Source organism: Pristis pectinata, chromosome 7 (assembly GCF_009764475.1).
Source record: "Pristis pectinata isolate sPriPec2 chromosome 7, sPriPec2.1.pri, whole genome shotgun sequence".
Lineage (NCBI taxonomy): Eukaryota > Metazoa > Chordata > Chondrichthyes > Rhinopristiformes > Pristidae > Pristis > Pristis pectinata.
This window is the reverse complement of record NC_067411.1, coordinates 33,306,682-33,320,840: the sequence shown is the minus strand read 5'-3', so window position 1 is coordinate 33,320,840 and position 14,159 is coordinate 33,306,682. Positions and strand designations below refer to the sequence as shown.

Genomic DNA, 14,159 nt, shown 5'->3' with positions numbered 1-14,159 from the left:
ATCATTTCATTACAATAGTGCATTTGAGGTAGTACAAGGGAAAACAATAACAAAATGCAGAATAAGGTGTTACAGATACAGAAAAAGTGCACTGCAGGCAGACAATAGGATGCAAGGCCATAACGAGGCAGATTGTGAGGTCAAGAGTGTATCTCATTCCACTGGGGGACCATTCAATCATCTTACAACAGTGGGATAGAAGCTGTCCTTGAGCCTGGTGGTACATGCCTTCAGGCTTTTGTATCTTCTGCCCAATGGGAAGGGGGAGAAGAGAGAATATCCAGGGTGGTGGGGTCTTTGATTATGTTGGCTATTTTACTGATACTGCAGAAAGATAACTATGAGGAAAAAACAGTCTGCTCCAAAAAAAAGCTCCAGGTTCCAACCCAAATCAAGAAGAGAAAATAATGAATTGGCTCCAGAAATAATATATTGTCTACATTAACAGATTTCCCTTTGTCTTTTCCTCTTTATCTCCTTTCTAGTCAATTGATCCGGGTCAGCAGTTTACATGGGAGCATTCAAACATGGAAGTCAACAAACCAAAGAATCGGTATGCAAATGTAATAGCATATGACCACTCACGGGTTCTCCTATCGGCCATTGATGGTAAGTGATGCCTTTGAAATGGTACATGTGTAAAACTCTCAGCCCAACAGTCTCCAGGTTGTCAGCCAGTTCTTGCAGTTTGTAGAATATTAACTTGGGCTTCAAAATATTTACTTCATGCTTCAGGAAATATCCTGATGTTGTCAGTGTGGGTCATTTATACTCTGGGCTTCATCCTGGAGACCACATTAATGGAACCCCACCCAAATTCCTTTTCCATTGACTTCAGAGTTCAGTTGGCTTGATATAGATGAATTTTGTTTTTGCTCTCCTAGTTTAAAACCCAAGCAGTAATGGTAAGTATGACCCCAGTGAATGTCAAACTCTTAGAATGGTTGGATTTCAGATCTGGCTTACCAAGTAACTCGGTGTAATAATGCAGTCTTGAACCACAGTGACGGAATAGTTTGCCCATAAAAAGTGGGAATGGGCAAGATATTCTGTCATGTGGTGAACCTTTCATGTGGCTTATGTTAGAATTGCTTATCTGAAAATCGATCGCCAGATGCAGTTGGCAACTTTGTGAGTGTATTATGAGATTTAGGGGAAATAGCAGAATAATCCAAAGAACAGTCTTCTGGAGGAACTCAGTGGGTCAAGCAGCATCTGTGGGGGGAAAGGAATTGTTGATGTTTTGGGTCAAGACCCTGCATCAGTCCTGATGCAGGGAAACACAAGAAAATTTACATTGTAATGAAAGCAAATATGGGATCTATGACAGTTGTGAATGTGGAGTATTGACACAGCTGAAATCTTCATGGAGAGCACATTTAGAGAGGAGGTCACACCCCAGACTATGACTGCAAAGCAGAAAGGAAATGGATGACCGTCCGGTAGTGGCAGAGCAGAAGAGGGTAGCTCTTGCCTGGGACCTCAAGCGGACCACCCATTTTAGATGCCATTGGGGTAGATGGCTTCTCAAGGGAATGCAGGAAGAACTTAATTAAAAGCACCACAGGTGCCCTTGAGAGGAGGAAGAAGAATGAGAAAGGGGATTCTGTTGATACAGTGAAAGGGGATTCAGTTGTGATGGAACAGATGAGCATTTCTGTAGCCACAAACATTACTTCAGGACCTCGTGCCAGGATGAAGGATATTGCAAAGCAACTGTACGACATTTTGAGAGGGAAGATGAACAGCCAGTGGTTGTGGTACATGTTGGTATTAACTGTATAGGGAAGAGGATGGGGTATTGTAAGCTGAATAAAGGAAATTAGTAAGTTCAAACGGAGGACATCAAAGATAGTAATTTCAGAATTACTCACAGTGACTCATGCTACTGAGATCTGAAATATGAGGGTAAATGAGAGGAATGCATGACTAGGTTCTGATCCTTGAGGAATTAGGATCATTTCTGAGGAAGGTAGAACCTGTACAAACCAGGATCAAGACTGATATCCTTATGGGGGTGTTTGTTGGTGCTGTTGGGGAGGATTAAACTAGTGTGACAAGGGATGGGTAACTGAGCAAGGAATTAAATAAGAGGAAAAGAAGAATATAAAAAAAGTTGAGCAAAGGAGGAAGGCCGAGGGGAAAAGGGCAAGTAGCAAATTGAACCACAATGGACCCAACAGATAGGGCTAACATGAGGAAAGGTGGTAAAAAGACAACATTAAGAACTGTATATAAAAATGCACCAGTATGCAGAACAAAATTAATGTGCTACCGGCACAAATAGAGATAAATGGTTAAGCTCTGAATGCCATTATGTAGACATGGTTGCAAGAAGATCAAATCTAATCTCCAAGGGAGGATGAGCCAACCTTTGCTTACTGAAAATTTTAAGGAGGGTGTTGAAACAGAAAACATATCAGATTGCGAAAGTTAGTTGGTCAGCCCAAAGATTGGGATAACTTTGGAGGAGAGCAAAGGAGGATCTAAAACAAAAATCAAGAAAGGAAAATAAACTCTGAGGGCAAACTAATTAGAAATATAAAAACACTCAAAAAGAGCCTCGTTAAATGTAGCAAGAGGAAAAGAGGGGGTCAAAATGAACATAGGTCCCTTAGAGAATGAAACTGGGGAACAAGGTAATGGTAGTGGAGTTAAACAGATATTTTGCATCAGTCTTTACAGTAGAAGATACTACAAACATTAATACTAAAAAATACATGGAAAGAATAACATATCATCAGAAGAAAAATTGTATTTAGAAAACTACTGGGGCCAAAGACTGTTAGGTCCCCATAAGGTAATGAGAGTTTGGATCCTAAAAGAAGTGGTACTAATCTTCCAGAAGATCTTGGATTCTCGGGAAAAACAAGAGGGATTGGAAAACTGCCAATGTGGTATCCTTATCCAAAAAGAATGGGAGGCAAAAAGTAGGCAAGCCTGTTTTAAGTCTGTTCTTGGAAAAATGTTCGACTTGCGCAATAATGAGGTAATAGCAGAATATCTGGAAAGTTGTAACTTGTTAAAGTAGAGTCAACCTGGCTTATTGAAGGGAAATTCATGTTTGGCAAATCTATCAGCATTTTCTGAGGAAGTATCAGCCAGAGCGGTGAGCAGGGAAAGCAGTAAGTATAATAAAATGAGTAGATGGACTTATAAAAGATATTTGATAAGGTGCCAACATACAAGTGAAGCTCATGGTGTTGGCTAACAGGCAAGAAGTAGGGTTGAGGGGATCATTTTCAGGTTGGTCACCTGTAACGAGTTGGATGCTACAGGGATCAGTGCTGGGACCACAGCTAATTACAATGTTAATGATTTAGTGGAAGGAAGCAGATGTAATGCTGACCTTGGGAAGCTAGGAGGAGGATACAGTTTACAGGGAGATATTGATCGGCTGGGTGAGTGGGCAAAAAGTTGGCAAATGGAATATAATGTTGAAAAGCATGACCTTGTTCGCTTTAGAAGAAAATGATAAAACAGATTTTTAGTTAAGTGGAGAGAGACCGCAGAAAAATGCAGCACAAAGATTTGGAGGTTCTCATGCAGGTAGAAAGCTGGATGCAGCAGGTCGTCAGGAATGCTGGTGGAATACTGGCTGTTATTTCAACGAAGCTGGAGTATAAAGGAATGACAGTCTTACTGCAACTGTACCAGTAAGACCACACATCTGCAGTATTGTGAACAGCTTTGTTCCCCCTTACCAAGGACTATGCAGGGAATGGGGATATGGATCAATATACAGGAGATTTAGTATAATTTGGCGTCGTGTTCAGTGTGGACATCATGGGCTGACGGGCCTGTTCCTGTGCTGTACTGTTCTACGTTCTATGATAGATAAATTATCATGGGAGGCAGATCAGAGAAGTTTCACGAGGATGACCCCAGGAATGGAAAGATTCTTATAAGGAAAGATTGAGCAGCCTAGATTCATCCTCATTGGAGTTCAGAAGAATGAGAGGCAATTATATTGAAACATGCAAGATCCTTGTGAGGGCTTACGTGTAAATGCTCGGAGGAGGTTTTACCTAATGGGAGCATCTAGGATCAGAAGGCATAGTCTCAAAGTAAAGGAGTACCCATTTAAGAGAGAGACGAGAAGAATTTCTTCTTTCAAAGAGTTGTGAATCTTTGAAATTCCTTGCCTCAGAATCTGAATCATTGAATGTACTCAAAGCTGAGATTTTTAATTGGTAAGAGAATGAAGTACTATGGGAAAGGCAGGAAAGTGTACATAAGGAAAGTTGGATCAGCCAACTATAGCCTGTTCCTGTTAATATTTTTTCTGGAGTTGTGGTATTATTAGACGCACTTTGATACCTTAGTGCAAATATGGCCAGAATATATCTTTGGGTCATGCTTTCTTAATGAAGTTAATTTTGTGTATGTGGATTAGCAGCTTTACAGAATTAGTGTGAGTTCATCTAGAATGCATTGAAGGCTATTTATTATATTGAACAAACAAACCAAAACTGTAAAGGAATAAGTTTCATTAATGTCAGAAAAGAAAATGAAAGTGGCTTACTGTTTTGGGTAAAAAGCCTTTGTCAGTGCTTTGTTTACAGTTTGCATGTCTCATAATGTGCAGATGTAATTAGAGTTTTTGATTGGCTATTGTACTTTGTAAAATGCTGAAATGCACAATAGAATGCAGGAACATTGTGTTCTATTCAAAGCTACCAGGATTAATTGGAGATAATTTTAACATTTAAAGCACTAGTTACAACTAACTATGATTAATTGCATATTCTAAAATCATTATTATTCTAAAAACATTTACAGTAAACAAATCATTTCCTGATTGGTACTAAAAGCAACTGTAATAGTTATTATATTTAAATCAATTAATCTCTTACACCTCCACCATGTTTTAAACAAAATGGTAACCACTGTGGTACTCTGAAAAAATATACTGAAGAAACAGAGAAGAAAACTTTATTAAAGTGCACTTCAAAATTTCCACTTTTTAGATAATTAGCAAATGAGTTTGATTTGATTTGCTGTGACCACTAACGGATTAACAAAGAATTGATCCCACCCTCCCTCATTCAGTGTAAAATTCATGTCAGGACCCTTAATTGACTCAACAGAGAGTGCTTACAGGAGATTTAATAAAGATATTTTGAAGCCATGAACAGTTTGAATAGTGTGAACTGAGAAAGATTATTTCTTCCAAATCAGTGCTGAGGGGTCAGCGGTTTTAAATAGTCATTAAAACTGAAGTGAAAGGTTAAGAAAAATGTCTTTACACAGAGTAGTGTGGAGATTGGAATGCTCAAATGTAGTTGCGATAGAGACCAGTGTATCTTTTCAAAGGAACGTGCAGAAATATTTGAAAACAAACGAGGTACAATACTATGAGGAGCAAGCGGGTCAGAGCAATTTGAAATTACTGTGGTAATAAGCTGTGTTGGGTTGAATAGCACCTTCTGTACTGCAGATGTCGATGGTTTGACAATTTTTTGTTTTAAGATTGGTTTATTTGGAAGGGAAATACTCAGGGCTGTAACAGAGTAGAGAGGAGATTACTGATATCAAACATGACATATTATTGAAATATATATCAGAAATATTTACACTTAATTGTGGTGTGCCAGAAAATAGATTGAAACAAGATGGATTCTGGTGCAGCAAGATAGCAGCGACAATTTTAAACCTTCTGGAATGGGGAGGGTGGGTGGTTAAAAATTGCCCAGATTACTAAACTAAACTGGAGTTCCTGATTCTAGTCTGTTCAACTATGCAAGTGGTAAGGACACCCTTAGCTGGTAGGGTCTTTTTTTCATATTGGCATGTGAGGATTTGATGATATTATTTGGGACCTTGCAGTAGTTTCGGCCAAGCATCCTAAATGGGAATTTACACAGAGTTTTTTGCCATGTGAAGAATTCAGGCTATTAATCACCACCTTCCCTCACCCCTGGGAAAACTGGACTGGAATTAAAATAGGGCCTAATATTTATTAATGTTCCTATCTACATTGCTGCCTTATTGCCTATAGCAGCTATTTACTTGGTAATGACCTTTCAAAGTAAATACCTAATGCATATCTTTGTTCCATCAGCAGATGGCTTACTGTGTAGAAAGATTATTGAATCTTAAAATGTGAGATTCTTGTGCCTGCAACTACTTAACTGTATTTAGAAGTTATCAACTGGATTACAATTCTTAAAATTCTTGTTGGGGTTGCAAGAAGAATTTGCAACACATTTTAAGCCTGCAGTACTGAGGGCTCTGCTCAGTGGTAGTATTCTTGCCTCTGAGTGGGCCAGTTCTGTGTTCACGTCCCAGTTCAGAAACCTGAACACAATAGGCAAAATTGGTTTGGTTTTAGCCACGTTGGCTCAGTTTTTCTCTCTCCATTATACAGGTTGATCTGATCAGCATAACCCACAGCCCTGCTATTTGCAACACATAACATAGTTAATCACCCTCTAACTGTCCCATGAACTCATTTGACCTGATGACTCATCACCATGACAACCCTGGTCTCACCCTATCACAGACATTCCTTTTGTCCCATCCATTCCTTCTGCCACCTTCTCTGCAACTTACAAGTACTTTTTTTTGTCTTTCGCAGTTTTAATGAAAGGTCTTTGATCTGAAACATTTACTCTATTGTCCTTTCCACAGACGCTGCCTGACCTGCTGAGTATTTCTAGCATTTTCTGTTTTCTGGAGAAAGATTTAAAGAGAGCCTGAGGGGCAACTTCTTCACACAGAGAGTTGTGGGTATATGGAATGAGCTGCCAGAGGAAGCAGTGGAGGCAGATACAATTGCAATGTTTAAAAGACATTTGGATGGATATACGGATAGGATAGGAGGATATGGGCTAAACACAGGCAAACGGGAGTAGCTCTGGTAGGCACCTTGATTAGCATGGACGTGTTAGACCAAAGGTTTCTATGCTGTGTAACTCTGTGACCTCAGTGCTCAACTAAGGAAGTGCTGTGGGGTTGGAGGAGTCTGCTTTTGGATAAGCTGTTAAATGAAAGCTCCTGTCAGCTATCCTGGCAGAGATTCAAACTAAAGCAAGTTAGCCCCTACATCCTGGCTGCTAATTATTCCTCGATCAACCCCTGCGAAAATATCTGGTCATTCCCACATTTGTGTTTGAGGGTGCTTGTTGTGTGTAAAGTGCCTAGTGAACTGCTGACATTACAACACTGATTATGCTTCAAGAAAAAGTACTTAATTTGCTGTGAAGTGAGTTGAGATTATCTGAAAACGGCACCATTGATGCATTATGGAAGTCTTTGTATCTTTAAAACATGGGAGTCCGTTGCACTTGATCTTTAACCCAAGCAAAGTCAAAATAACAACTACTATTTGCAATTAAAAGTTATATTTTTATTAATTTGTTTTTAAAATGTACTGGAGAGTAAGGATCCACTGGGAAATATTCAAAGAAATTGCACAATAATTGTCCAGGCTTTTTTTCCTACAGTAATCAACAATATGGTAGAGTTACCAATATGCAGTGTGGAACTAGCACTTGACACAATAAGGCATAAGAACAAAAGAAAACAGGAGCAGGAGTAGGCCACTTGGCCCCTCAAGCCTACCCCGCCATTCAATATGATCATGGTTCATCTGCCCCCATCTCCTCTTCCATGACTACCTCCCATAGCCTTCAGTTGTCTGATCTTTCAAAAATTTATGTACTTCCTCTTTAAGTTCCCCCCAACTGTTCAAGCCTCTATATAATTCCAGAGATTCTGTGATTAAAAAGTTCCTTCACACCTCAGTTTTAAATGGCTATCCCCCTAATCTTGTAACTATGTCTTCTCGTTTGCAATTCCTCCACTGGTGAAAGCACCTCAACATCTACCCTGTTTTGCCTTTTCAGCATCTTATATGTTTCTATGCTGTGCCGTGGGCACTTTCCAATGGCCACTGTAGGTAAGAGATGCTAGAAGTATTAACAATATTCCATAATTTTCAGTTAATTTACAAATCAAATGTTTAGATTCTTTGGAAATTACCCATCTTGAACAGTAATATAAAGGCTAAGAAAATGGGGCAACATTAAGTAAGAGGTGCCCATCTCCTTCTGACCTGGCAGTAATGAATCATTGGCAGTGAAATGATCGTGCTGTTGACGGAGACTTGGCTTGCATTTCTTCTGCAGGAGTAACAATTGATGTTCATCATTCAACACTGCTGAGAGCACAGTGTCCACAATATTTTACATTTTTTTTCGTTGTACTGGTTTTGCAGAGCCTTCAGTTTTGTTTTGAAAACATAACTTCCAATTTTCATGAACTTTATTTCCCTCAAGATAATTGCTTTTGTTTTTGAATGTTGAGGAAATAGCTTATGTATCACCATAATATCACTTTGTACAGTGCTTAAGATCAGGAAAGGTCAATTTATTTGCATGAATATAAACTATTGCTGCAAGTCTGCAAAGACCAATGGGTATCTTTTTTGTGTTTAGTGGCATTTTGCTGCAGTATATGAGTCACTTTATGAGCCCACAGAGAGCAAGAGAAAGGAGAAAGAGAGCCCAATAACAGTTAGTTACGCTTTCAAGCTGTCGAGCTCAACTAAGTTCTAATCTTTACACTGTAAATATGTAGTCTGGGCTGAAAATCTGCAAGAAAACCATCTATCCAATTTGTAAAGTTACAGGTTGGGATTAGAAAAACCATTCAAGGCCGGGACTGCCAATAAAAGTTATTTTCCAGATTGTTAGACAGGCTATGTTATGGGTGTACAGTGTGTGCATGTGGGCACTTATATAGCATGTTGCATGTCAGTGCAGAGAGGTTTTAGCATCATGCTGCTTTAAAGTCATGTGGGCTTGCCAGGTTAAGAGAAGGTCAGGGAGACAGCCTCACTGAACGAACACTAATTCTGTCATGAAAGCCTCTAAAACAGAAGTAAGTTTTACTGAGTATCCTTCGACATTCATTTTACGGTGTTGTTCTGGGGTTGGTGTTCCAAACAGCTCTCTTCATTCCAAAAGCTTTATTGGCAATCAAAGGCCAGAGAGCACCAAGTACATAGACATTTGTGGCTTGGTTGCTCCTTCTTTAGATTAGAGAGTGGTGTGTTCCTACTCAGTACTTTTGCAGCTTTGTAAAATTGGTTTATATCCCTGGCCAAGAGACCAAAAAGAGAGCTGCTGTATAGGTTTCATGAACTATGAGCCATTTATCAGTTTCCCATTTAAGCTATTATATTATTAAATAACATCTCAGATGTGGCATACAAGTAGAAAATATGTAAGCTTTAGATTGTTGGTGCATTATCACAAATTAATGAATGCAGTCCTTTTAGAACAAAATGTGGTGATGTTAACGTAATTACATGGATGTATAAATGTCTGCCAGCTGTGCTATATTAAGCAGAGTTGCTGCAGAATTGACCAAGCACTTTATTTTTCCATTGGAGCTTTGATAGGGATTTGAAATATTATTAGTGTACATGTGGAGTTTATTTTCCACATGTGGACATAATGTGAAGTTGATGAAGGGTCGCAGACCCAAACCATTGACTGTTTCTCCCTCCACAGATGCTGCCTGACCTGCAGAGTTTTTCCAACATTTTCTGTTTTTATTTCACATTTCCAGCATCTGCAGTTTTTTAATTTAATTTTCATTAATTTTTGCTGTTAACTTCTGGTTTACTTTAGCCCCTTCACTAATAAACCACAAGAGCACTAAAATGGCATTTTTTAAAAGTCCATTACGTTTTAAAAATTAGAAAATAAATTTTTGTCTGAATTTACACAAAGGTGCTCTGAAGATAACCTAATGCAATTTGAATCCATTGTCTACTAAGCAATTTGAAGTTATGAGGTACGTCTAAGATAGTTGACATAAGAATATGACCAGGAAGTAGAAATGCTCGAGAGTTGAATGCTGATCTCTCTTTGAAAAATAATGAGCTGTACAATTAGTTCAGCAGGGGTAACTATAACAAAGCCAGACGTCTTGTATAACTGACCGTGGTAGTTATTAAAAGCAGGTGAAGAATTTACATCTTGAAGTCAATGGACAAACCATAGATTTCTATAAGGCTAACTATGCATTTCAACCTCAATTTAACAACAAAGGGTTGGTTATCTCTCTGGTTAACCTTGCTCTCTGCATTGGATGAAATTCCAAATGATAGATGTTTCCCATGACCACTGTCTTAGGAGGCAGGATAAATTATGTGTTCAAATCTCTGGACTAGGGCATGGATCCATATGCTTTCCTCCCAGAGATAAGAATGCTACAACTGAGCCATAGTTGGCACCTGTGACCCAACTCAGCCTGAGACATGCAGTCTCTTCATATTACAAAATATTAGAAGTACTCAGCAGGGAAGGCAGCATCCGTGGAGGGAGAAAAACCAGAGATAAGTCTTCGGGTTAATGACCTGTCATCAGAATTAGAAAACATTAGTGGTAAAGTGAATTTAAGTTACAGAAAAATGTTGGGAGGAGCAGAGAGAACAAAAGGGAAGGTCTGTGATTAGGTGGTGAGATTGAATGGAACAAGTGATGCAAGCAGCTGAAAGAGGGCAGGAAAGAGCAAAAGTTATGTCTGGCAAAAGGTGTGAACAGGAGAAGATGATTTAAATTACCAGAAGAGAGAGAAATGTGAGATACAAGACCGGAATGGCTGATAAACTGAAGTTGTTGAATTCAGTGTTGGATTCAATGTTTCGCATTTATTTTATCAAAGGTAAAACATGAAACAAGTTGCATGAAAGAACTCATCCTGATATCAAATCCATTGACTTTTCTTGCTCTGTGGTCTACTTATTCTGGCAGCATTCTTTGCACACTACCAGACAGGAATTAAAAGTATTCCAACCATGTGTATTGGACTGATGTAACACTCAGATTTCTCGGGTGACGAGTAGACATCTCTCCAAACTTGCTCTGCCAGATGCTTGCCAGATCTAGTTTGAGATCATTGTCAAATCATGGGTCAAAGTTTTAATTCTGTTGCTATATATGCGACCAATCCCACAGTTCCCACCAATGCCAACTGTTTTCCTTGAGCTTTGTAACTTTGGCCAGTTTTAACTAATGGGGGCCAGTGACACGGAACATGCTGGCGTCCTCCAGTTTACTGGATGCACCTTGCTGGATTTATTTCCTTTCCCTATGTACAGTATACTGTAGATATTTAGAGTACTTACGGTTATTCTTAGAATTGTCAAATCATCAAAGGTACTTTGTGCTAGCTTCCAACAGAATTAAGTCACCGTAAGAAACTCAGTCACAGAGTTACAGAATGGTTACAGCATGGAAGGAGGCCATTTGGCCCTTTGAGTCTGTAGCAGCTCCGTTTAAGAGAAATCCATCTAGTCCCACTCCCCCAACATCTCCCCTTAGACCTATAAATTCTTTCTTTTCAGATACATTATCAGACCTTCTTGTGAATATCACAATTGAATCTGCCTCCACTACTATCTCCAGCAGTGCATTCTAAATCTTCACATCTCATTGCTTAAAATCGCTTTTCCTCATCTTGGTTTCATTTTCTTTGGCAGTCACCTTCATCCTATGTCCATGAGTTCATAACCCCTCCACCAATGGTTAAAGTTCCCATAAAAGTTCCTTCTTACAGCTAAAGGAAGGATTTGATTAAGCCAAAAAGGATGCAGAAAAGATTCACAAGGATGTTACCAGGACTGGAGGGCTTGAGCTATAAGGAGAAACTGGATGGGCCAGGACTCTTTTTCCCTTGGAACATAGGAGACTGAGGGATGACATTATGGAGGGATATGAAGTCATGAGGGGGATATATAAGGTGAATGGTCATAGATTTTTTCCCAGGGTAGGAAGGTCGAAAACTATGGGGCACAGATTTAAAGAGAGAGGAGAAAGATTTAAAGGGAACCCGAGAGGAATCTTTCTCACACAGATCGTGGTGGGTATATGGAATGAGCTGCCAGAGGAATTGGTACAGGCAGGTACAATTACAACATTTAAATGACAACAGGTACATGGATAGGAAAGGTTTGGAAGGATATGGGGCAAAATGCAGGTAAACTAACTCAGATAAACAACGTGGACGAATTGGGTCAAAAGGCCAGTGTCCTTGCTGTATAACTCTATGACTATATTTACTCTGTGCATACCCTTACTAATTTTAAATACTTCATCAGATCACCTCATAACCTCTTATTTTCATGTTCACCCAATCTTCTGCAGTCAATCCACATAACCGAAGTCTTTTTCTGAAATCATTTTAGTCAATTCTTCTGCACCCTTTCTAAGGTCTTTCTAAAATGTGGTGCAATGCTGCAGGTGTCGGAACCAGGATTATATTTGTGTCTTCATCCACTCACATCTTTTCTGAAATGGAGCTTTTGAATATAAGTGTGCTCCTCACAGCTTTGGCCCACTCTCTTGGGGCAATGTAGCCAAAGGAATCGTCTTTCAGTTACCGAGCAGCACAAAGGGCAATAAAGGCTCTTCCTCTTCTAACTGCATCGGGGATGGGCGGTGAATCCAGGTGTGTCTGCATTGACTGTATCCAAAAAAAAAACAAATATTTAAACAACATTCACAGGCTTCCTGATACATTGGATTTTTCCTGGACAAGGTCATCCTAAGTACAGTCAAGACCTCTAAATGTTGGGCATCTATACACGTTTATTTATTTTAAAAGTAAACTTCATTAATAAAAAATGGATAAAGAAATACAAAACAGTACATGGCAATACAAAACTTCACCTTCATAGCATCATCCAGTCTATACATTCTATGTACCAAGCACAAATGCCATTCCCGTGGCCTCGCTGAACAATACACTCTTCAGGTGTTTGAAAGGTTGTTACACAGGACCCAGCCCCTCAGTGTCCAGTGGCAGCAGGACCTTAGACTGCAGTCCTTCCCCACCCAAGCCTTTGTGTTGGCTGCACCAAGCTTCAGTGCATCCTTCAACGTGTACTCCTGCAGCCTGGAATCTGTCAGTTGGTAACATTCCCTTACAGTCATCTCGCTGCACTGGAAGACCAACAAGTTTCGGGCAGACAAAAGTGCGCCTTTCACCGAGCTGATGATCTTCCAGCAGCACTTGATGTTTGTCTCTGTATGCATCCCTGGGAACAGCCCGTAGATCAGAGAGTCCTCTGTCATGCAGCTGCTCAAGACAAATCTCAACAAGGACCCTTTTCCAGACTTTCTTTGCAAACACACAGTCCACAAAGAGGTGGGCGATTGTATCATCCTCATTGTAGGATATTAATACATATCCAGGCAGCTATTGGGGACTCAGCTGGGCTAGATGATGTTAATAGAACTTCAGCCTGCAGAATGTTGCATTTAAAACACTTTTGACGTTCAAATAGTTATTAATTTTCTTCAGAGGAGCACTGTGTTCTTCAGGGAGAATGTTAATGATTGTTTTATTTGTTTATATGAATGTTGCAGTCAAGTTTGTCAAGAGTGTGTTCAGCTCTGTTAAAATATGTAAATTCTCATCATAGAGGTTGAGGCATTAATAACATTTAAAAGGTACTTGGACAGGTACATGGATAGGAAGGGTTCAGAGGGAAATGGGTCAAATGCCAGTAAATGGGACTAGCTTAGATGGGAATCTTGGTCAGCATGGACCAGTTGGGCTGAAGGGCCTGTTTCTGTGCTGTATGACTCTGTGTCCAAGAGGTTGAAATTTGGTATTACAGAGGGAAAAGGTGAAGGAATTTTACTAATCTTTTCCAATGCCGTTCCAGCTGAATATAAATATTTAGGGTGTTTATGCAGATTCTTACTAACATTATAATTAAGCAGAGTACATCAAAAAGAGCCATTATCTCGTCTAATGCATGATTAAAGCAAATTGGAGTGACCTCCTTTTGTAGACATTGAAATAGTAGTTGCCATAGCAGAATAGCTCTAGCTAAGCTTATTGAAAACATACACAGCTATGAGAAAACTAGATTTCTGGAACTTGTCACAGATGTGCCTTGCTTTCCCCACACGAAATTACTTCTATGTAGCCAAGAAACTTTGCGTTCTAATTAAGTTAACACTATGTTAAAACAAGTCCTTGAGAATATTAACCAGCCACTAACGCAACATTTTACCCTCTAACAGTTTCTCTACTCCCCATTTGCTGAGCAGGGGTATTTTACAAGCAATGTATACAACTGATAGAGTGCAAGCCGGGCCTTCCAAAAATCACCACGTGATTAAATAGCACAG

The 14,159-nt window shown here is 39.5% G+C and overlaps 1 protein-coding gene across 1 annotated transcript in view; it reads left to right on the top strand.

Moving 5' to 3' along the window:
* Positions 1 to 14,159, top strand: part of LOC127572951 (receptor-type tyrosine-protein phosphatase delta-like) — a 511,608-nt gene that overhangs the window by 441,704 nt on the left and 55,745 nt on the right. Inside the window, 1 exon segment of the mRNA XM_052020675.1 lies at positions 486 to 609. Coding sequence (XP_051876635.1) covers positions 486 to 609 — 124 coding nt within the window.